The following is a 25,824-nucleotide window of genomic DNA, read 5'->3' on the forward strand; positions in this document are numbered from 1 at the left end:
TTTCGAGTGGTTATTATAAACGGCCTACACTTGGTAATCATAGTACTAGCCCTACTTTACAGTTATGGAAAGTGACTAGAAGACAATCCTAATATAATCCGTAGCAACAACTGTAACTTTACCCATATGATCCCAGATTTGCAAGATACTGTCCAAGGCATACACTTGGGAAGGGTTCGAAATAATAGGACCTCTGAAGCTAAGAAGTGTCTTAGCTTCCCTTCTCAATACTAAGAGGTATGGAAGGGTACATTGAAAATTTGCTAATATTTTAGGCCGGATTTACATTAGCAAATTTAATCTATGTTATTTTTTGCTCCTATGACAAAATATAACTGAAGTGCTGTATCCGGAACACGAAAGGCTCGACTAGCGCCTGACAGACCCTTTTAACCATAATGGGGCCCATTGGGTTTCCTCTTCTTAATACTACCCGGAACAGTTCCAGCATCTGAACTCCAACCCTTGACTCCAGGCCATGACACTTACATATTATTAAATCCAGCTGGGTAGTAGATTACATAAAGCAACTCTATCGTTTTGGGTCAAGATTCTGCCCCGGGACCAGAAGGGGTACCTTACCTGGAGTTTATGTTCTCCTCCGTCTCGGTTACGCTGGTTCTGAGTCTGTTTTCTGATGGCCATCACCATTTCCTAATTAGACTATACACAGCTCTATGACTGATCACATGAGTAACGTTAGAGTGTACTGATAAGTCTAACACTACAAATGCACTGTGAGCTTTTAGGTAGTCTAAACATGGTGGAGGCCATTTTGGCAGCTCAAAAACAGGATCTGAACCGAAGCAACGGAGGAAGGAGGAGATCATCAAGTGCAGGAGTTATACCTCCTCCACCTTCCAGTTCCAGGACAGAATTTTGACCCAAAACCAGAGATGCACTTTAAATTAACAAAAAGAAGAAGTAGTAAGAAGTAATGAGTCCTTCTTACAAGAATTATGGATATCATACGAGGACTCTCAAAAATGTTAACCCCTTCAACAAAAAGAGCAAGAACAAATCTTTCGTGGAAAGCATTCAAATGCACTGTCAACTTGTGTATAAATGTTGGTAACGTACCCAGAGAGAATCCATCCTTGTGAACCAGCCACACTTTCTCAGTCTCATACCAGTTCTGCTCTGCAGAGATCTGCTCCTCCGTCTTTGCCTAAAACAAAAACAAAAAGAAGAACATGCCATTTAGATTGAAGAACACCACTAGGTAGGTGGGCCGGTTTTCCACATGTGATTCTTTAACGCTAGGTCAAAACATGAGAGGAGAAGTAGGGGGGGGGGGGAAACGGGAGCAAAGACAAACCAAAAGGACAACAGACCTTGCATAGAAAAATTACTTAGAACACATCACAAGCTATGAAACGACAAACATCACTGCACACACAAAAAAAACGAATAGAAATAAAAGCTTCCATGAGACGATAAGCCCTATAGGACACGTTTTTACATTTTGATTTACTGATGTAGAAAAATAAATTGGAGGATTCTTAGGCCGGGCGGTAGGAAATAACAGGCTCCAAAACACTGACCTTCCTTGAATACTGCAGTTAGGACATGGACAATAATTTGGAGCCACAGAATGTTTCTGTGATAATACAAAACGCATTTAGCTTCACCTTTACCTGTTACAGAAGAGTTCTTTTATAGTTACAAGAACCAATAAATCATCATAATGAAAATTATCCAGTGTTACAGCTGCATGACAAACAAGAAACTCAACCAGAAGCAGAGAGGTCATCAAGTGATAGCATTTTAATAAAACAAAAAGGTGGGAAAAAAATTAAAAAAATCACAGGAGGTTTTTAAAAAAAAAAAAAATTCGCATGATAGCAGGTGGTCTGGAAATGGAGAAGGAGATGTGATTTCCTACACTCAGATGAGAACTGGAATATAAACTTTGACAGTAGGATAAGACTTCTTGTCATGTGGAATGTCAGCACAATTGTTGCATCGTCTATATACCCATAAGGCTACATGACGACTTTGGTCTCACAGTCAAGGACTGCAGTGTCGCAGGGCTACATCACAAGTAATAAAAGTAAACAGGACTACGTTGTGACCCGCGAGTTTGCAACACGGCATTTGTCAGAATACCAAACTTGATGGATTTCTGTGCGACTACAAAATTTGCTGAATAGGCCAAGGCTTATTCTCATCTTCTATATGGTCATCAGTGTCTTAATGCCATTTATGGAGCAAATAAAACCTTAGGGCCTCCTTCACACACTATTTTTTTTCAACTTGCTTAAAGGAGACCTGTCATGTCCAGTCAGTGGGAATGGCTGCATAGCTTTGCAGTCACAGCCCCCGCGGACTCCAACAATGTCCCTCTTTTCCCTCTATTTCTTCCTGTTGTCCTGTGCAGACTCTTCTTGGTTTCAGTGTAAATGTGTCAAGTGGGCGGTCCTCACTGCTGTCAATCAAGACCAACATCACCCATCGATAGTGGGAAGTGCTCGTCCGCCACACTCAACGCTCTGGGAACGTGAACTAAGAACCACCACTAAGGGGCAATGGGAGAAAGTAAATGAAAAAGGGAGACCTTGTTGGAGTCAGCAGGGCTGCAGCTGTAGCGGACCTTACTGGCACATTACTTTTTAGGTTTTTTTCACGTGTTTTTTTTTTTTCACTCCAGACTTCCAAGGGCTGTAACTTTTTTCATTTTTCTACGACAAAGCCTCATGAGGGCTTGTTTTGTGTGGGACAAGTTTAATTGTAATGGTATCATTTAATGCACAACACAGTATTTTTGAAAAACTTGAAACCACAATTGTACAATGTTTTTTTTTTTGACAGTTGACATGAAACATAAACATGTGCCTGTCTTTCTTGCAGGTACATTACAGTCACATTTGCAATGTGCTTTGATTCCGCATGGCAATTTCCAACTGGAATGAGATATGAATATCACAAGGGATGGAGGCTGACCATATGGAAGCGACCTGCTATCATGGATTGTAGATATATTAGGGAAGAGACAAACCACACACAAAAACGCAACTTCACAGCATATCACCAGCCAACCTGAGGCAGAGCATTGGGCAAGCTCAGATGCAAAGCGGAGGCTTCTTCATGGGCACTCTGAGAGGCCGACTGGCGGGAAGGAGGAAAGCAAGGTCCAGTTAATGGCTAGCGCATGGCGAGTCATGGAATCAGGCGTGTATAATATTTTACACTTTACAGTTAGCAAATAAGCGCCTTACAGGTGGAGGACAAGTTGTGCTCCAACTACATACTTCAATCGGAAATGTGATGCAAAATTAATATAATGGATCAGATACCCATAATATTATCTAAGTGGTCATTAAATGTAAAAAGTTAAGTCCATTAGGCTCAGTACACATCTCATTCGATGCCCCATGAACCAATACTCATCAACGCCAACTCTAGTATTGGTAGAGTATACAAAATGTTGCTTAATTTCTTAGATAGCTCTCACCAAAATCCCATTGCATTCTGTAAGCTCTTCCAAAATCTGAATATATTTGCGTTTCACCCCTATGCTTACAGCTGAGTACATTTACAATATAGCTGCAACTCTGAGAAATGATGGAGTATTTCCTATGTCAAATTCCAAATGGGTCAGAAGAGTATCTATCGAAAGTCATGGCTAGTAGAGAAATAAGCTGAGGCATAGTTGGGCTCTACACATGTGCTAGGGTTTTCCATTATTCGGGTCAGTCATAAGAGCCGAACAAGCAAAATAATGGAAGTGCCATCACTTAACTGGCATGACCGATACCCGACGGACCTTATTGGCTATATGCATGCTGCGCTATTCCGTCTGTGATTTTGCACCAATGGAAGCTTCGAAAGGAGCTTCCGATGAAGATGTGAGCAGATCCTAACCCGGATCATTTCTGTTCAGGGTAGTGAAGCTATGAGGCTTGTAGAGCTCTATAAATCTCTACTCAAGTTGAATCTTTAGTTTTTGATTGAAGTCATTCTACATGTAGGAATTTGAACCTAGAGAGCAGCTCTATGAGATAACGGCTACAGTACATGGGATAATCTATCTCTTTCCTACAGAAGGTCCAAAGTAAGGCATATGGAACAAAAAAGGATTGCTACATTAAAACCATATGGTCGGTTTCACACGGACGACAAAATCACGTGATTTGCTTGCGATGCGACAGCGCTACAAATCGCATGTATGTGAAGCCCATGCTTTCCAATGGGTTCCTTCACATTAGCGATGGTTTGTACACGGCTACATTGCAGGAAAAAGAAAAATCGCGGCATGCTCTATACAGCTACGATTTGTGATGTTATGTAGCCCACGTTTCGCTATGAAGTCTTTCTTTGTGTTGCATTGCATTAAAACACTTTTTGTACAGTGCGATGCAACTTTTACAGTTGTCCGCTCAGCCGCACCTCTTCTCCACAGGTCCCCGCACTTGTCTGGTCACAGTCCTCAGCCAGCACTTCCTGGTCAGAGGTTTCAAAAACCCCACTTTCAGTAAGCGCTGGCTCTGACTGGTTCTTAAGCATCGCAGGCTCAGCCAATTGTTGCAGCACTCAATGGACCAGTTACAGGCATCACATTGAATGGCTGTGATTGGTTCTCAAGTGCCGTGGCTTAGCCAATCAGAGCCAGCGCTTCCTGGAGGTGGGGTTTTGAAACCCCTGACCAGGAAGCGCTGGTTGAAGACTTCAAACAAGTGTGCCGGAGCTTCGGAGGAGAAGTGCGACAAAGCGGACAGCGCCTTTTAGGTAAGGTATTGTGTCTTTTTTTGCTGGTTTCCCGAGGTTATAATCTATAAAACAGCAGTAGATTAGGGGTTAGTATGAGGGGAGCATGCATTAACACTTAATTGTGAAAGGGGGGGGAAAGGGAATAATTCAAGCACAAAGCAGACATGTGATGACCACCAGTTAATGCTTAGGAGAAGACCTCATTGCAATACATGCCAGAGACGGTAAACCAGGAGTACATGCAGAATATCCATGTAGCATCGGGTTGCACACATGCACAGGGAGATGTGGGGTTAGTAATGCAGGAAGGAGATGTGAATAGAGCCTTACACTCCAGCATGACACACGCGCACAGACACCAGCCCAGATGTGGATAGAAGACGAGGCTGGGTTGGCAGTGAGATCCTGTGTGCAGGGGTACAGTACCTGGCTCAGTGGAGAGGAAGCAGAGGCTGCTGGTTCCAGCTAAAGCAGCAAGAAAATGAAAGAGCAGAAATGATCAATAAATAAAGTAGAAGACACCTACGGATCAGATATCACTGGCAAAGAAGAGAAACCAGCCTTGGACAGCAAGGAGAGTTCATTCAGAAGTCGGAAAGGATATGGCACTTGTCTGCGTTTATATTAAAGGGGTCGTCCACTTAAAAAAAACTACTGAAGATTTATCTTTTGGGTAGGCCATCAATAGTTGATTGGCAATAGTTGATCTGCCACCTAGAACCCCCACTGATCAGCTGTTCACTGGACAGGTATGCTCATGCACCAAGCAGATTTCTACAGGAAGCAGACAGCTCCATTCGCATTACAGTGGTCAAGCTTGGTATTACACACAAAGATTCCACTCACATTAATGGGAACCTAACATATAATACCAAGCTGGGCCCCTGCATGAGCACACTGGCTAAGTGAACTGCCGATTGGTGGGGATCCTTGGCAGCAGACCCCCACCAATCTACTACTGAAGGTCTATTCGAAGGATAAACCACCAATAGTTTACAACTGGACAAACCCTTTAACATACATCATTTCATATACTAAAGTGAAGATGACAGCAACCTAACCGCAATAGAATATAAACCTGTCATATGAAACCAAGCACTTCAATGCTCAACACATGATAAAACGTATGCTGCACGGAGGCATGAACACGGGGGAGCAAAAGTGTTAGTAGGAAGCTGAATGTACAACCAGGATTCAGATATTTAAACATCACAATACACTGTGACAGTTTTAATAATGGCAAAGCGGGATATAATAACCATTTTAGAACATGCCATTTGTCAACATCACTGTAAAGGAATGAATTATTGAATACACCATAAGCAAAAACTAACAGGACCAGTGGCGTGCAAAATACCATAATTACTCATATAGGCATGGCATGGCGTCAGTTAATTCGGTCACGGACAAGACAACTTTTTTGACCAATAATAACCCCTCCTTTCATATTTTCTTTCTCCAAATTCTACCATGTATATTAAATCTAAACGTCTACCGATGGGAAAGTTACTGCCGCACACCAACCAGTAGAGTAATGGAGGTCAGCGAGGTATTACAGCATTCTGGCCAGACCATTTTACTCCTTGTACTCGAGAACGAGCCTCCATCTGTATTAGCCATCCGATCCTACCCGCCTGCTTGGGCTCCTGAACAAAGGCCATTTTTCATACATACATTACTATAAAGCAAATTAGTCTATACAAATACAGGTAGAAGCCGGACACACAAAGCTACCTAAGCACAAAGACACAGAATAACCTAAAACACAGAAACGTTATTTACAGGCGCCATGAAGATCTTCTCCAGACGTTTCTGGGCGTCCTCCTGAGGTGTCTGCTGGGATACAGGGCTTGCAGCCTAAAGGTCAAATTTGCGTTAATTATATACTGTAATCGTGATACCACCTGACAATCACTAATATTAATGGAAGAAAAAAAAAAAAAGTTAGGCCTCGTGTCCACGGCACACGCAGATTTTTCATGCGAATATCCGCAGCGGATGCACTGCGAGTCGTCATTAAAAGGATTTTTCTATTGCTTGCGGGAGATCACAGACTGCATTTTTTTTTTCTCGCATGGATCATCCGCACAGAAAACAAATCCCACCTCCCAGCCTTTTCCCCACCGCCCTAATTGATTTTAACCTTCAAATCCACAGTGTATTTGCGGATCGTAAGCTTTCACAGAAATGAATGGAGCCATATCCGTGCGTGATCCGCGATAAAATGGAGCATGCTGCGATTTATTATCCACGCGTGGCAGCCGCAGATCATTTAAAATCAAATCCACAGGTGTTAAATGAAGTGTTGATGCCCCCTGCTTCTCTATTGGCAGCTTAAACTGCGGATCACCTGCGCAGATTTTACAAATCAAATCCGCCCGTGGACATTGGGCCTCAAAGGCTTTGTAATTGCACATATCTCAGGTAGCAAAAACATGGAAAGAGGATTTAGACTACCCAAAGACATTATTACAACTACTACAATGATGAGGGATTAAAATATTACCGCCAGTGTTCTCACGCGTGACGTTAGTGCATAGAAAACTCAGTAATATTTGCTATTTTGCTGAATTTTTTAATATTCAAACACAGGATATGGTGTTCACAGAATGTCCCAGTTGTCAAAAACATTAAAAAAAGCAAAAAATAAAAATATTTAAAAAAAAAAAAAAAAGGAAAAAGTGCAATTATTTAGACAATTCATGCTATTTAAAGCATTTTTTGGAACATCACTGCAAGAACCAGCGCCCATTGGGAGATCCTCATTCCCATGTGAGCGCTAGTGTGACGTTGTATGCAACAGCTTGCGTGGATGTTTTAATATAGAGTTTATGTGAAATCACGTGATCACAAGACAAGCGTGACCCGCTTATAACAGGACATTATTTGTATTAAATGTCGCTATATTCTTTAAAAGTTCTCTGAAACATGAACACAGCTCATTAAATGACCAAATCAATCATCTACAACCAGAGTAGAGTGCGAAACTACAATTCTATTCATCTATGTACACGTTAGGACTTCACAATGACCGCAGGATTACATTCCCCGTTTGTCTATCTCGGCTTTATGAATGTGGACAGAATTACAAAAATGATCTAAAAACTAAAAAAAAATAAAAAATAATTCTATAAAATATTTTTCAATAAAACAAACCAGTAGCAAAAACCTACAATTATAAAGTAACAGGATTTTTTTCCTCACTATGAAATAAATTGTCAAAAACATTCATGTCCCTTCATTTGAGAGGGAAAAAAACACTACATACTGTATAACCTGAAGAAAGCATAGAACCTAAAGACTGAGCACTAGAGATGAGCGAACCTACTCGGCCACGCCCCTTTTTCACTCGAGCGCCGCGATTTTCAAGTACTTCTCTACTCGGGTGAAAAGATTCGGGGGGGGGGGGGCGCCGTGGGTGAGTGGGGGGGAGAGTTAGAGAGTTAGAGAGTTAGAGAGCTCCCCCCTGTTCCCCACTGCTACCCCCCGCTCCACCACGCCATCCCCCGCTCCCCGGCGCCCCCCGAATCTTTGCACCCGAGTAGCCAGGTACTCGAAAATAGCGATGCTCAATCGAGTAATTACTCGAAACGAGTACGTTCGCTCATCTCTGCTGAGCACCTATGAATGCCCTGTGAACTACTGCATCTTTTAGACGACTCCTCCCCGTTCCTGGTCACTTTTAATAAAATATTTTCATTACTGTTTAGAAGCTAAATAAAAAAAGTTACATACATAAAAAAGTCAACGTTCTTCATATGAGACCAGATGGAAAATAATATCAGGTGGCAAATTTTAGATCCAGCAAAGCATTGGATCAGAATACGTAAAACAGCATTCAAAAGAGAAAGCTTATTGTAGTCAATTCTCAAGTTATTTCAACATCTGTTGGCTTTAAAGATCCCTCGAATACAAAAAAATACCATCCTCACCCAAATCATCTTCACATTGACCAACGTATCGGACACTTCTCTTCCTTTGCTAACTCAAGAGCACTAGGACCTTGAATAGTATCATCATCCAGGAGGCTTCTCCCACTTACATTTTAACGGTAAGGCTAAAATTTTTGAGACACGTGGTGAATTTCCCAACTTATTATAGCATGCTGTCACTACATAATATAGAAGGTGGTTTATCTCATCCGGTGGCATCATTACAAACAACGCACCTTGTTTGAGACCTCTTTTTCTTCAGTGACTTGGGCAGGCTTAAACTTCTGAAATCTGGGTGGTGTAACGCCCTTCTTCAGAGAAAACTAAGCAGAGGTAGGAAAATTGTTGGGAATCGAAAAGGTTCACATGCTGATATATATACACAAATAAAAGACCAAGCACACGGTTGTGTCTATTGGACTTTCCACTATTATTTTAGGCACGAAGCTCAGTTCTTCATTGATAAAAGCCAAAGTACAAACCTCAATGGTCACAGCATCAAAACATGGCTTCAAAAAAGTTTTTGAAGGCCAACTCCTAAAAAGATATATATATACACTCTACATGGTACAAGCATAAAACAAAAAATGTTCTACTTGATTCATGCAAAATAACCATCTAAAAAGTGAATATATTAGAATATAGTAGCACTGCACACTGGTCACATGCTTTGTTAATTCTGATCATCCAAACTGGGAAGGGGTCTTTGAGTTGGTGTTGCTCATGCACAGAGATAGATATACGTGCATACCTCAGGGATAAAACCTCTAGACGATTTTAGTGGCGTTTTGTTGGACACATCAGGACTAACTGCTTTGGAGGGCTGGTTATCTTGTGTGCCGGGGGTTTTCTTCTCTTCTACAGGAGCCGGAGAGACAGGAGTGCTGGACTTTTCGCTTGCTTTTTCAACAGGTGGAGTAGGTGAAGTCACCTTCTCAGAAGCTTTAAATCGGTGTCTATGATCCTTCATTTTACCCCTGGTCATCAGGCTGGTGAGACCCATTGAAATGTCATCCTTCTCTTTCTTAGCCTCAGAGGTCTTTGTCATGGTAGGTGCCTGTTGAATGGGAGGCTGTGGCTGACTTTTTGGAGGAGGCTCACTTTTGCTTCCAGTATTCTCCTGCGGAATGACTTTTCTAACCATCTTTCTTACCACTTTCACGACTTTCTTTTTGCTACCAGCTTCTTCAGAAGCAGTCTCTGAGTTAATGGACTTTTGACTTTCGGCTCTTAGCATGGCATTAGCTGGTTTTGCATCACCGTTTTGCACTGGTTCTGGACTCGCTACTCGCGTCCTTTCGGGACTCTTTACTCTAAAAGGACTTTGTCTTGGCTCTGGGCTTTTTGCTCTCAGTGGGGTTGGAGAAAATGAATTCCTCGGAAATGACAGATTGCTTAAAGACTGCTCTCCCTCATTCTCTGAGTTTTCAGACTATATTTTGAACACAGAAATAGTGTTAAAAATTTTTTTAAAAAAAAGCATTTTTACATGATACAATTTTAAAAATATTCCCTGCAACTTAAAATTTTCTGAAACCAAATCAAATGAACTTAGCTTATCTTAGGCCCCCTGCACACGGGCGGAAATTCTGCGGCGGGATTTCCCTTGGAATTTCCGCCAATGCCCGCCTGCATAGGATTGCATTGAAAAACGCAATCCTATGCAGGCGGATGCGATTTGTCCGCGTGAAAACACACGCAGAAAACAAATCGCAGCATGCTCTATTTCTGTGCGGGTCACGCAGAGGCCCGCATAGAAATGTCACTCCCGGCGCCACGGCTCCGCTCTGCGCATGCAGCGGCTGGGCGGCAGCCGGCACATCAAAGAGCCGGAGCCGAGGGAGAAGGGAGACCCGCACTGGTCCCTGCAGGCGGCCTTAGGATCTTTGGTACGCAATATTTCTGAAGATTAAAAAATAACAAAAAGTTGTACAAACTGATTTAAACATGTGAACCTTACTAGAAAAAGGAGGTCTTCTCAGCACCCAAAAACATACCCAGGAATCCGGTAATCTCAGGGCTACTTCCTGTCCCTGGTTCACTACATCTACACCTGTGCAGAATGGTGTTCGGATTCTCCGGGTCTTCTGTATGTAGTATTTTAGGGTGTTTCACTCAAAGCACAACCCAGTAATTTTACAATATTTGTGTTCAGGATAATATTTCACAGGAGTGAATACGGACGCCTACCTTGGTTCTTGGTGAGCTCAGAGTCAGCACAGAACATGTTGAAAGTGGCCAGTGCCGATCTCCAAGGGATTCTAAACCCATAAAACCGAGTCTTAGTACTAAGGAACCATTACATGGAACAACAGTCCTCCACAAAAGCGCTCAATAGCTGTTCCAAGGACGATGGCTTCTATGCTTTTACACTGGAACGATAGTCTTTCGGTGAATAGAGGTGGAGAATGCTGGAGATCTCTTCTTGCCACCCGCCTCCATTCACAGTAAACAGGCAGTCGTTCATAAACGATTGACTTCCTGTTTACACAAGACGATCACGATCGTGGTTGTTTTATGCCTGCAGAAACTGGACGACGAACAATAAGCAAATTATCGTTTGTTGTCCAGTTGCTGGTAGCGGTTACACTGAACGATTAGCGCCCAGTCACGGTCCACCGAGAATCTGAACAACAGTAGCGATTGAAAGGGCCCGAGGTTACTGTCAGACAGTTTTGACTAATGAACTGATGAAGAATACACCCGCGGTGGACAACAGAAGATGGATCATCGGTGAACACTAGACTTCTGAAAAGGAGTACAGTAGCTCAACACACATGAGGAGCCGAAATAAGGGTTGTGCTCCCAGTGAAACACCTTGCTGGAGGTCATTACATCTTACAAAAGGAATTACTTCTTTAAGGGCGGCTTCACACAAAGCTTTATGCAAAAACGAAGCAGTTTTTCTGGTAGTTATTAGTGCAGTTTTTTTTAAGCCAAAGCCAGAAGTGGATTCTAAGGGTAGGATACTTCTCCTTCCTGTTGGATGCACTTCTGGTTTAGCTCAAAAAACGATAGCCTCAAAAACTGCAGTGGTATTTTTGCAAAAATTCTGCATTTAAAGCCATCTTTCTACAAGCTGACCCCACAGGTCAAAACACCGTTCCTTGGAGGGGCTAATCCGAGGAAGCATTCAAACTTAGGCCAGTTACAGTAAGTATTTGGGTGTAGGGAAATGCTTTAAAAAAAAAAAAAAAAAAGGAAATTCAGCTCTGTTACTTTACTATATATATATATATATATATATATATATATATATATATATATATATATATATATATATATATATATATATATATATATATAATATATAAATATATATATATATATATATATATATATAATCTCACAGTCTGTATATCAAGTTTATAGTTTGAGAAGTGCCAAGGTCTGTCACAACATGGGCAGTGTAAATGTAGACACAGTCCACACCTGCTGTTATTCCCCAGCCTTCATATCCCAATGCATACAAGAAAAGGGAACGGCTCACCAATTTAGAAGTGCTATAAAAGCATACATCCAACGTGCCTGTCACTATACAGTAGTATCTGGCACAGAGGAGGAAGACTGCAGTGCAGTGCTGGGAATGCTCTATTATATACCTTGTACCCAAGAAACCAACAAGACGACCAAATAGCTGCTTCAATAAAAGGTCGTGACTATAGATGTTGTTCTCTACCAGCCGCCATCCACAGCTGTCACTACAATATAACAGCTCCACTTGACCCTTCCATTACTCTCCTATTCCATCATCCCTCCCAATGTGCGCTGTAGTCATACACTATAAATGCAGAGCCGGTCATGTTATCACTTCTAATCCTCATTATAAAACCCAGCGTCCATACCTTTCAGGGGTCTCTGATGTTCACTGTACCAAAATATCCCCCCCTCCTTGTGTAGGGTGCGAGAACCAGTGGTCGATGGAGGATAATGCAAAGCTTTGTCCGGTTCTTGCTTGCAAGAGGACGTCTCTGCAGCAGCGATGAGTGGGGATGGGAGCTTTGATACAAATCTGCTGACATAATATTGAACAGATCTGTACAGACCCGAGAACTTAAGTAATGAGTCGGGGCTCCAGAAACTTCTGACCGAGCATTCTGTTCTCTGCAGACTTGTTGCTATTTAAAGCGAACTAAAGGTCTGAAGCGATTACATACGTATAGCACCAATTATCCCAGCGGACCTCACTCACTGGACGGCTCCCAAGTCGACACAACTAGTCTGCAGCATTCATGCTGCTATTCTCATCATACGTCTGTAATAGTTCAATGGATACTTGTTTACCCATTTTACTAGATCTGCTGCAGAGATGTCTTATAATGCACAATGAACACTATTCAGAAGCTGCCGTCAGGTCGTGTCTTCTCAAAATGAATGAAAGCCCTAATAGAGAATTGTGCATTGTTAATTCATTGCCATGTGTGTTTTCTTTCTACTGTATATTAAAGGGGCACTCCGGTGATTTTTTAATTCAGCCATTATGTACCTAGTCCCCCAGTATATATAAAAGTCAGCTGATATTATCCTCGGTTAGTTATTTCTATCTATCTGAAACTCCTGGCCTCCTCCTCCGTCATGTGAGCTCAATTCTGACCAGTTCAGATTTACTTGGGTTTGTGTGTGGAGTTTCTAGTCACAGTCTGTGTGATGCTGATATATTGATTCTACCAAAGATACTGCCTAGAGAATGACATCGATACTCCTATCATATTACTGATGATGATCACACAGCTCCTGTCACACAGGTATAAGAGAGGAGATCACACTTCATCCTCCTGACTGTATACTTCTAGTATGTCGCTTATTTAGAAGATTAGAGAAGCTAATGATAATTAAAAGGGCAGGAAAAAATTAGATGGCCTCAGCTAATGCTGTGTTGATGCATCATGGGATAGATGCGAAAGTTAAAAAAAATCTCCCCAACAAGATGGTGCCTGATAAGCATCACACAGGGGGTTGCACTGCATGGAAGTGGCTGCAATATACAGAGGAGACCACCTCAGCGTGACAGGGATAGAAAAATGAGTGGTCCTTTTAGTAGGCACAGAGATGTGACTGTTATGAATATATACATACAGGACTAGCAGAAAAGAAAGAGGAGATGGGAAGAAGAGAGAAAGGAAATGTTGGTGCAGACTCTTATACAGCTGGATAGGTTGCAACTTCCTGAAATTAGTTGCATAAGGTAGTTCAGCTCCAGAGCACAAACTCCCACTGAAAGAAATGAGAGCTACGCTTGCAATTACCAGCACCGGCCACTACACAAGGGTCAGAGCAATGATCTGCTTTTTCTCCATATCCTTTGTTTTGCCGTTGACAATGGGCACCAAATCAGCAGATGGGTCAGGGTCATCGGCAGCAGACCCGGCCAATCAACTATTGATGACCTATCCTAGGGATAGCTCATCAACGAAAGAAATGCCTGGAAAACCCCTCTAAAGAGGGTGGATTTGACTAAAATATAGGACTTTAATATAAAGTTTAAAATTTATTGAAAAATGTAATATATTTGTTAAGAGGAAGTTGTCTCCTCGTTCAAAAAGCTTTTTCAACTTTCCGGCACCCTGAAAGTCTGCCAGCTGCTGGGGATATAGGTTTTTATGTTTAAAGGGACATGGTCATGGTTTTGGTTACTAAACCACTGACAAGGTGCTAATCCACTTGTTAACACCATCAGTGATATGTTGATAAAATGGCAATATTCTGTATTAACTCAAAAATTTCAATAATTGCATGCGATGATTCTAAACTAACTATTTGTATACATCTAGAAGGGCATCATCGTTTACCGAGTCATTGAGTCACCCTCTTCCCCTACCAGTCTGGCCCAACTGTCACCTCCCTGGCTCCTGAAGTTAGTGCTATAAATGAAATCTTGCGCAGGCTCTTCCCACCTAGAAATAGACGTGTGCAGAGGTCATTGCGCAGTGAGGGGGAGGAGGTGACTTGCGACAATCACCTATTGTGAATGGGGTGATCTTATGTTAGGCGTTCACTGCCATTGTACTCCTGCCTGTAAGGATAATGATATGACTACTGAAAAGCCTCTCTACAGAACTGGAAGTATCACCCTTCTATGAGACTTCGTGGCCAGACTGAAAACCAAAGATTTCAAGAATTAATATAGTTCCACTGAAAAATACAAATCATTAAAAGCCATGTACACCTTTGCACACTTTTTTTTTTATTGATGTGTCTTTTGAAATAGAGGATTGAAATCCCCCCCCCCTTCCATAGCCCACTCCCAATTGTGAATGTGCATTCACTGCCTTTCCACTGAGCTATTAGAAATGGCTGTACGACAATGGGATAGTGGAAATCAGAAAGTAGAGAAAGCTACTATGACAGGGGGCTGTCATTCACGCTTGGTGAATTTTCTGCTTTTAGCAGTAGTGATGGGGAATAGCCAGCAGCAACTCAGAGGGAGGATGAGCTAGTCAGAGAGAGACAAGCTGTGTAGTATTGAGTGGGTGTGGTTATATTACACAGCCTCTGAAAGAGGAGCGTAAAGAGGGAGCTGAGCTTGTGCACCTTCATAAGAGAACCAGCTGATCAGTGTTGGGAACACACAATCCCACCAGACAGAAATTTGTATGTAGAAGGAGCCTGCAAATCAAGTATGATGATTTCTGAATGCATGAAAAAGAGGATTCAATTCAAAGAAAATAGAAACATTTTTTTTGGCAGGGGCTTAGTAGGATGTATATTGATTTTTAATGCAGAAAAGGTTTCTATAGCCTTTAAATAATGTGTAACATAAAAAAACTTGATTTACACAATGGGTCTTTTTCTGAAGACATGCCTAAAGCTCAAAAACCATAAAAAGCCCCCAAAAGTTGCATTCTGATGAAAATGTAGCCCACACCAATTGCAATGTGAATGGGGGTTCAGACAGCCAAGAAGCTTTTTTTCCCCTTTATATCCATTATGTGAAGTGAATCATACAATAACGACATCATAGAATATGAATGGCTAGTGGCTAGGATTGCATAGCTTAAGTTGTAGTCCAGCCCTGGCCGGCTGCAAAACTAATCACACATTGCCAGTCAGCGTTCTGTCTGAAACAGCTCTAGTTCCTCAGACCATAACCTGCAGAGAATGGATGCAATGCTGCCTCTAAGAGGACCAACATGAAAGCAAACCCTTAAATGATCCCCCAAAGAGCAAATCCATTTTCCCTGCTCTCAGCGATTCAGCCATGAGCGTCATCGTGGAGGCAGTCGTGGAATAGGAGACCTTGGCAATTTTCAAACCACTTTTCATCACATTTTCCAAAATGATTTTGTGAAAACCTCAAATCATTCCAATCCAGATGTCCTAGAGGCAAACCGAACAAAAAAAGTTACTTCTATAGTAAGTTCTTCTGCACATCTTAAAGAGACCGTGATTTCGCACACAGGCCACTTCTTAAGAAGATGAATATATTCGTGGTTTAGCCTTGAAAGTTTAGACCTCCTTCAGAAGACCTATACAGTGTCAGATCCACATCAGATTGTTCAGACATGGATCTGACACTTTAACCCGCAGCAGAAATCAGAGGCGGAGCCAGAGAATTCTGCCACAAATTTTCATGCAGATCTACAAAAGGACTTAGTCCCGGCCAATGGGGTAAAATCTGCGTGCGGCACATCAACCGTATCACAAAATGATACATCAATTCTTTTTTTCCACAATGCAGATTTGCAGGATGAACATTGTGGAAACTATGGCATAGATTTCCATACCTTTAACAGAAAGCTAGAATGGAGTGGATTTTGCCGCCGATTTAGGTTTGGAATCCATGCAAAATTACGCCATGTGAACAAGGTTTTCTCGTTCCTCTTGGACAGTTTTAGGGCTAATTCAAACGACCGTATAACGACTGGGTTTTCCCGCCCGGCCGATATACGGTGTCCTTGTCTGCAGGGGGAGGAGGATAGAAGAGCCAGGAGCTGCAACTGAGCTCCCGCCCCCTCACCGCCCTGTGCCTCTATTTGCAATAGGAGGGGGCGAGACTAGGGCGGAGCTAAGTACTGGCGCTTAGCTCCGCCCCCATCCAGCCCCTGACATTGCAAATAGTGGCAAGGGGCAGGAGCTCAGTTCCTGCTCCTGGCTCTTCCACGCCTCCCCCCTGCAGACAAGGACACTGTATATCGGCTCGGCGTGAAAACCGAGCCGATATATAGTCGACTAAATAAGCTCTCAGTGTTACATTGTATCAGTTTATTGAAGGAGGCCAAGTGCTGACAGTTTCTATTTAGTATTGAATACAGAAAGGCAATGGTTGTATCCAAAGGGGCGGGTATATATTATATTGTATATACTTTCCAGCAAAAAAAAAAATTTAAGTTTTTTTTGTTGTTGTTTTTTTTGGGGGGTTTTGAACATAATACATCCAGCAGCGCTTTAGGTCTCAGAAAACTGCAAAGGGATGGAAACCTGGATTGAACAGAGACATAACTAGCATTTAATGTGTGAAATTGGGACCTTTTTGGCCTCCATTTCACATAGTTCTCGTTCCTGTCCGTTTTTTATTTAACTGGCTAGAAAACCGTTATCACGATGGTTCCTTCCAGTTTTCATCCCTATACCCTTTTTTTGCATAGAGGGAAAGTTAAGGCTGAACCAGTAATGGTCCTATTAGAAGGGACAAGCTGTCGGGCAAACGTCCCAGCAATGTTCACTCCTGTGTTGTTACACAGGAGCAAATATCGCTGGCATCACTCACAGCGCTGCCGGCATGGAGGCGGAGCGGATCAGAGAGCATATTCACCCCGCCCGCCTCCATTCACTGTAAGCAATCGTTCAGAAATGAGCGACTGCTGTTTACACTGTTTAGTTTTCTGCATGCAGAAGTTGAATGACTAAACAACTTTCATTCAGTCGCTGCATGCGTCTATACGTTACGATTTCTGGGGAATTTGAACAATTTTGAGCTATAATCCTCAGGTGTAAAAGGGCCAAAATACAGTATGTAGAAAAGTAACCTGATAAAGCGTCACCTAGTGCCACTTCCACTTTTTTTTGGTGCAGAACTTTTTTTAAGTCAACCCTACATTTATCTACAGAGTGTATATCTTTGATGAAGCTGGCACATAGTCATGACATGTAGAAGTACCATATTAGGCACAGAAACAATCGGCATTAGTACCAATGATTACCACTGCTGTGTTTTCACACAGGAGCAATAGACATTAAGTAAATGGAGGCAAAGCGTGTCGGAGATGTCTACTAGCCGCTCGCCTCCATTCACTGTGAACAGGCAGTCTTTCAAAAGCAGACAACTGCCCGTTTACACGTAGTGAGTAATCGTTCGCTAGTCAGCGATTTCTCGCTCAGTAAGCTGTCGAGTGCCGCGTTTACAGGACAACTATAGTTTAAAGTCACTTGTTTGAGCGCTTTTTCAGTTGATAGTTGGCCCGTGTCAAAGTACCCATAGTGATGCGCTATACACATGGTCCACCAGCACTAATAAACCTTATTGAAGGCCTTCTCAGAATCCAAATGTATATCAGTAAGTAAGTCCACACGTGGGGGAGAATTTACTGCGTGGATGACTATGACTTTCACCCCTGCTACATTGATAGTAGTGAAATGTATTTGATAATCCACAGCATGCCGATTCTTCTGTGCAGAACGAATACAGAGCATACGAAGGAGACTCGTAAGATATCATCCACTCGCCTTCTACTACAATCCACAGTGGGATTTTCTTTGCAGTTACACAGGTAAAATCTCCAAGGTGCGAATTACCTGGAAGACGCTCAGGAGCCAGAACACCAAGAGAGCTGTGGGCGACACTAAACGGTTTTTCCTTATTTATGTCTATGTAAGATCTTATTGCTTGGCTGATAAAATAAAAAGTAACAGTAACGACCTTGTAGCTGTGAACACTATAATTAGAGCTTGAGGGTTAAACTGTAACAGAAGACCTGCTACAAGGAGCGCTTACTGCCCCCTTCAATAAAAGGACAGCTCACAGCGCTTCCACAGAACTAAGGAATTATTTCATTTTACTTCATGTTAACTATTTTTGCCCCTTCGTTTAGATCCAGCCGTGTTCTGTACCTCATCTGCCCTGGAGGGGACGGAGCTGAATCACTTTGCTGCTTAACCCTTTCCAATCCACTGTCAGACGTCTAAAGACATTATGATTTAAGGCTGTACAGCTCTGATGTTAGAAGACATCTGTCAGGGTTCTCTTACTGTATATTGCCAGCTTCTCTGCTGTCGGAGCCTATCCAACGTGCCACCTCATGCAGTACTGGCTTTAGCCAGCATATAGCGCCGTTGTATAACGGCAGAAAAAAAGTAAGCCCCTATGAAAACCAGGATACAAATTGGATTGGAAAGGGTTAATGCAGTGCGGAGACATCCCTGTAATGTAGAAACCACTTTTTCCCATTGTTAAATACAAGTTTACATTTACCACCTTTGCTAATAAAACTTACAGCTCTATTTTCGTTGGCACCATTTTTTTCCTTTGGTTTATCTTCATCCTTTACCTAAAGTTTTGAAATAGTAGGAGGGGATAAAGTCACCTCAAGAATTAAGAAAAAGGAAGACTAACAGAAGCTTAAATGGGTTGTCCAACTATCGATGGCATATCTTTTAGGGCAGGCTATCAATAGAAGATCATTGGGGTCTGTCGCCCAAAATGTCTGCTGTTCACTGGGTCTTTGTTTCTACGCACTGAGCTCATTTCTGCAGCTTGCACACAGCTCTGTTCCCACTGCAGTGGCCAGGCTTGGAACTGCAGGCCAGTCACTTCAAAGGGAACCGATTATTGCCCGTAATACCCAGCATGGCCTCTGCAGAGAGTACAGAGCTGTCTGCTTCCTGCAGATATCAAGCTGGCAATCATTGGGTGTCCAAGGCAGCAGACTGCAGCTGATCCAGCATTGATGGCCTACACGCAATCTACAACTGAACAACCTCTTTAAGACAACTACCAAAAGCACAAAAGGCCCTCACAATCAAGACGTGAAAAACATTTTAATACTATATGCTTGTTGCAAAATGTCAGTTTTAAATGTACATGCCTGACTCTACTCCATGCCCCCATGAAAACTCTTCTGGTTCACTAATCCGAAGGTCCAGTATGGTCATAGAAATATTTTGTGGATCCAAATCTCAATTCTCATGAATGCCCATATACTAACTAATGATATCACAGACCGATCTAATAGGCATTAGGATAGTTGGATCTGGACAATTGTACAATACGAAGTGTTGTCATGAGGGCACTAGCAGAGCGTGTAATGTAACACATAGATACTTCTACATACGAGTTAATAGGAACGGTATTTCACATGGCTAAACATGCAGCAAAGGGCTTTACAACATATTAGAAGGCTTTTTGTAGTTCTCTTAAAGCAACCCTCCAGGCCTGGACAAACAAAGATGGCCATGCCACCTTTGACTACCTGATGGCCACTGCATGCTGCTCTGACTGGCCAGTGCTGCTCACATGGGCCGCACTGACCAATCAAAGCAGGTGTAGTGTCTTCTACTAATCATACATATTAGTGCATAGTGTACATCAGGTAAGCAGAGAAGCAGTTCTGCCATCTTTGTTTGTCCAGGCTCGGAGGGTCGCTTTAAGGTAACCAAAGACATTAAATTGCAGATGGATATTCAGAACGCTGAACCATCTTTTTACAGATATGCACGCCAGGACTACCAAAAGTCAGCATGCTTATAAAGAGGGTACAACTCAGACAAACACCTTTAATGAATACAATAAACCCAATAATATAAAACGTTAAAAACCCCAAACAACTGCGGTGAAATGAATAAATCTGAAATCTCCTAAAAATCAAAAAGGTCCGCCTCCACTGCAGATTTGATGGGTATACTTAAAACAGCCATAAAACTGGCCCATCACACACAGGGCATAACTTTACACCCTAAAAGCAGGGGTGCACAGCCTGTTCGTCCGAGGGCCACATTGTCATACTGGGCCTGTGCCAATAAAATGTAAAAGGGGTATTTGTGTCATATCAAAAGTACAGAAGTGTGAAAAAATATTGCATCACTTCTCATTCAGGGTTTGATAGTGAAAACCGTAAGAAAGGCCTCATGCCCACGGCCAGGTCGGATTCCGATTGTGAAGTCTCACAGGGCAATCAGAGCTGGCGCCCCCCCCCCCCCCCCCCACCAGAGACTCTATTCTCACCTCTCCGGAGCCGGCACAATGCAGCACATGATGCGCTGAGCGGTGAGTATCGCGGGAGAGACTGCTTCCATTGACTGCACAAATTAGAACATGCTGCGATGCTCTCCTGCGAGTGGAAAATCAGTTTTTCCGCTCATGGACAGGGGAGAATCGTTTAACATTGCATTTCTATGGACGGACATTGCTGCGGAATTCGCGGAAGGCGCGTGGTTGCGAATTCCGCAGCGATAATCCATCCATGGACATTCGGTTTAAGCCCGGTATCAAATCTGCGCTGAAACCTGCGGACAGAGGTTCCACCGCAGATGTGGCTCAGAATGCATCGCTGAAACCTGCAACTTTCACACACACGAGAAAAATCCCGTTGCTCCCCCATGCTTCTACTGGCTGTGGTGGTCAATAAAGAGTTTTATCTATTTATGGATCATTTTTAAACCGCACCGCTTGATGCTGCCTTGGGTCATTGTTTCGCTGGAGATTGCTTCAATTGGATCAAGAGTCCTGATCCATCTTCTCGGCGTGCGTCACATGATACCTCCCCACATTGGTGTTGTAGGAGCGCTGCTGGAATTGCCATATTTATTGATTTCGGTAAAATTACGAATGACGGCATCATCCTTTCAGTGGTAGAACAACGCCAAGGAGGAACGACCATCATTTATACACTGTGCGCCTCAAGGAGTGAATGTAAGCAGTAATACTACGTGCAGGCATTTTAATTCAGAAGGCCTCGTTGGATGCTGTCCAAGCAAGAAGCCTCAATTTACTGCCTAAATTGAGATTCCAACATCTAAAGTGGACAAAAGAACATGTGAAATGGACTACTGAGCAAGGGGGATCTCACGGAGGATCCAGAGAGGTGAGTATAGGGTCTCTGGGGGGCGCGGGGTCGGATTCCGCTGCGATATTTCGCAGGTGGAATCAGCCCTGGCCGTGGGCATGAGGCCGAAAAGTTATTTCCTCAGAGGAGTCCAAATTCAACATTAATGGTTCAGATGGTTCGACATAGAAGTAGTGAAGAGCTTAGCCCCGACTGTGTTGTGTCTACAGTACAATGAAGAATTCGGTGGCCCAGATGGTCTGGGGGAGTTCATCTTACAAAGGGACGGGGCAACTTTGAATTTGTCAATGGTACTGCCAATGTCCAGACATTTCTGGAAGAAACGGTTGTCTACTATACAAGAGCAATATGGAAATGTATCGGAATGCCGATTCCAGGATTATTTGGCGTGATGCCACGGAGCCAATTCATTAAGTACAGCATGCAAGACCAAAATACAGTACTGTAAATCAATTACGTTGCATGCTGTCGTTATGGTTTTTGATTGTTATATCCAATTACAACTTCATAGGTTCAAAAATGGCTGAAGGACATCATCTCTACTTTGCCCGGGCCTAGCAATAGTCCGGAATTAAATCAAATTGGAAATCTGTGGAACAATATGGATTGGGAGGTGTTGGAGAACCTTTGGTGGTGCTAAGGTAAGTCCTCACCAAGGAGTGGTTCAACCGGATACCCCATGAACCTATCCATAATCTCATCTCATCTATGGTCCACCGTTGTGCAGCTACCATGAAGGCCAGGGGCAACCCCACTAAACATTAGTGCCAGCAGATGTCATTATGGCAAATATTTGCACATTTGGCAGTTGAATGTTAAACACTAGTAGTGTTAAAAGCGTTTTCATTAGGTTTTAATTAATACGTTTTGTTTTTCGATGTTCTGTTATTTCTATTATTTATGACAGTTCACAGAAGTTCTTAGCCAGATTTCACATCTTCGCTGGATCCTCTGGTTGGAAGTTTTCGTTGCAGATTCGGCACAAAATACTGGTAGAATAAGCGCTGCATACAGCGCTTTTTCTTACGGCTAAAACCTGGGCAGCTGAGCTAAAAGTGAAAAGACCCCATTATATAGTCAATGGGGTCCGTTCTGTGCTGTTCGGTTCAATCCCAAGATAGAGCCATTCAGCCAGAGGGATCCCTCTGTCCTGCTTCCCGAGAGGAGCAAGTAAGCAGAACCTTCGAGCGCAGATGTGAAGCCACCCTTACCTCCGGTTTTCTGTATCAAACACTGAATGGACCATGTGATGCAATTATTTGCACACTTCTGTTTATAGCATTAATGTCTGATTGGTAAGAGTCCTGAAAGTGAAACCGGCACCTATGGGAAGAAGAGGGGAAATGCCATCTCTGCCAATCCCTCTAGAGGAGGAGACCCAACAAGCTTGTGGCTCTCTTGATAGCAACCAATCACAGAACAGCTTCCATTTCTTATACGGCTGAGGTATAATGAAAGCTGCGCTGTGATTGGGCAGGCAGATTTTCTTTTAGACAGCTTTCATAAGTGTGTGGTGCTGGCTTACTTTTCCAAGGCCCACCATGTACGATGGAGAGAGAAATGGCCACCACTAAGTCATGAAGTCCATTCTGACGTACCAAACAAGGGTCAAGTGACCCCATTCTCCGGATACATGGAGGCCCAAAGATAGCTACATAGTGCTGAATTAGTAGATGCCAAGTCCTGTTCCTGCGCCACTTTTCTTCTATCCAACATGGAGACTACGTGTTAGCTGCAACACAGACTGATCAGGTGGTTGGACGCCGCACAGACTGGCATCACAGGCCACAGGTTGTGCACCCCTGCCTAAAAGCATATTATTAATTATTACTTTCAGTACGCCTGTAGCACCAATACAAAAACAGAAGGAACGGCATGCAGGGTGCTACAACACTTCCCTTTTGCTCCCAGAAAGCAAAGCGTGAGGAGAATGCCATGGCGGGGCAGTCATGGGACGGAGGGTCCTACTCTGATTGTCTAAGGGAGAAACACAGAGGATCAGAATGGTTTATAGTTTTCCATACACAATTAGCGCCGGGTATTATCATGCCACAATGACACCGGACGGACAGGGAGGTCAGACACAAAACTTGGCCTATTCATCAGTACAATACAGGAAAAATAGTTATTAAAGTAAAAAAGTTATTAGAAGTCATTGCTCCAGCGGGTGTTCAGTCATCTCCGTGGACGTCCGTTTTAGTAACCAACGCCGTTCCTTTGTTAATACTTATGGAAATGTGCCAATAAAGGACAATCTAGTGCCCCAATGCCCCTTGTCAGTATGTCCCAGCACTGATAGGACTATAACAGGGGATGTCTAGAGAAAACTTACTTTTAAAATTTAGAGCCACATCCCTTAATAAACGGGTACTTCCCCTCCTCAGCCCCGGTGATCGGGCACTACAGCTCTATGATTCACCGTCTCTCCGATGACAGTGGAAGTCAGGTGGCCACAACCTACCAATCAGAGGCTGCGGTGTCATTATTCTGCCATCAGCGCTCACATCCAGGCCACGATGATGTTAGAAGTTCGGAACAGTGACGTTGCAGCCTCTGGCAGGTGCTGGTCAGCCGACGTCTGCTGTCAGAGATTGGGCTGATTTGCGGGGCTGCAGAGTTGGATCGCCAAAACAGAGGAAGGGAGTCCACATTTGTTTCATTGCTTTAAGCGATATGCCTCTACATTTTAAAAATGATTTTCTCACCAGACAACCCCTTTAAACAAGTGAACCGGTAACGCCAGTTGTCAATTTATTCCTACATTTGCATCTTTTAGCCATTTCTGGTAAAGCTGGGCGATTACCAATATGGATATCATTGCAACTACCAAACGAAATAGTAACTCAGCTTTTCTAGGGACCTGAAAGGCAATTATTGCTAGTCAGTCAGTGAAACCTTCCCAGCTCCTATATTAGTGCGCAGGGGGATCCTGTATATAATGTACGCAGACATAGATAATATAGCTTGCGTTACCCACATGATCTTCTCGCATCATGTGCTTCCTCCATTACATTACCACTTCCTAGTGACAAAGATGGGTCTCGTGACCCATTGCCAGACTTCATTCAGTGAGATGAGAAAACAGGAAAGTGTGTCACAATTGTTACAAAGTGAGCGGCAGATGTTACAATGGAGATCAGGGGCGTAACTGTAATATGTGCTGTGTATGCTCGCACTCAGGCCCTGGATCCTCAGGGGGTCTGAGGGCTCTCCTCCAAATACGAGGAGACCACTATAATAAACTATGCATTATAGCCAGGGGCTTTGTTATAAATTTTGTATTGGAGACCAGCAGCTTCAATATTTTTGATAGTTATACAACTATCCTATCAAAAGGTAATCGGACCCCTGAGTAAGAATCAATAGTATTTATTCCCACGTGTTATTATTTAGTGGGGCTCCTTTGGCCTTAAGGACATCGATAATCTCCGTGGTCTACTTCCTACTAACGTCTGATGCACTGCAGCTAGTATTTCCCTCCATTCATCCTGCAAACACCAGGAGTGTTCTAGAAGATGGATGCTGTTCGTATTTCCTGATCCGGCATTCCAGTTTTTTCCCAAAGATGTTCAGTAGGGTTCAGGTCGGGACTCTGTGCAGCTGGTCCAAATGTGGAACATCCATATCCTCAAATCAACGTAAAATAGCGTTGTCTCGTTAGAGGTATTGCTGACCATTCCCAGAGTATTGCCGGATTGTCAGCAGCATATTATTGTCTAGAATGTCAGGGTACACCTCAATGTTCATGGTTCCTGTCACTACAGCCAACGGACTGAGACGATGCCACGTAAAACATCCCCAGATCATAAGGAAACCTCCGTTGTACTTAACTGTTGGTACAACACACTCAGGCAAATGGTTTTCCCTAGGCTCCTCCATTTATCTAATGTGATTCATCACTTTACAGTTCATTCTTCTATTGTTCAACTGTCCAATGGCAACACATCATAGTAGACAGGCCAATGCATATTTTTGAGAGAGCTTGCAAGACATTTGCAGGTTGAATGTAGGGAAATCGGGAAAAAATGCAATTAATCTGCGGCACTTTTCAGGAGCTATCAATCAAATATCAGAGCTTTCAAGTCTCCTTATGCAGGTCACAAATGGGAATCTGAGCCACAGACTCCTATACACAGTCTATCAAGAACAAGGGAAGTGACAGCATTCCAGGTGTATAGAAATTC

At 43.0% G+C, this 25,824-nt stretch overlaps 1 protein-coding gene across 8 annotated transcripts in view; it reads right to left on the bottom strand.

The window, feature by feature from the left end:
* Positions 1 to 25,824, bottom strand: part of MYO18A (myosin XVIIIA) — a 328,523-nt gene that overhangs the window by 216,483 nt on the left and 86,216 nt on the right. For 5 of the 8 annotated variants that reach the window (XM_066599575.1, XM_066599574.1, XM_066599571.1 and 2 more), the window contains exon 3: positions 1,081 to 1,168. In XM_066599575.1, the coding sequence (XP_066455672.1) occupies positions 1,081 to 1,168 (88 nt within the window). Of the gene's footprint in view, positions 1 to 1,080; positions 1,169 to 3,039; positions 3,059 to 5,136; positions 5,176 to 6,492; positions 6,568 to 8,878; positions 8,966 to 9,393; positions 10,075 to 19,072; positions 19,120 to 25,824 lie in introns of those variants that run through there. The other 3 variants (XM_066599572.1, XM_066599573.1, XM_066599576.1) reach the window with 3 other exon arrangements.

This window comes from Eleutherodactylus coqui, chromosome 4 (assembly GCF_035609145.1).
Source record: "Eleutherodactylus coqui strain aEleCoq1 chromosome 4, aEleCoq1.hap1, whole genome shotgun sequence".
NCBI lineage: Eukaryota > Metazoa > Chordata > Amphibia > Anura > Eleutherodactylidae > Eleutherodactylus > Eleutherodactylus coqui.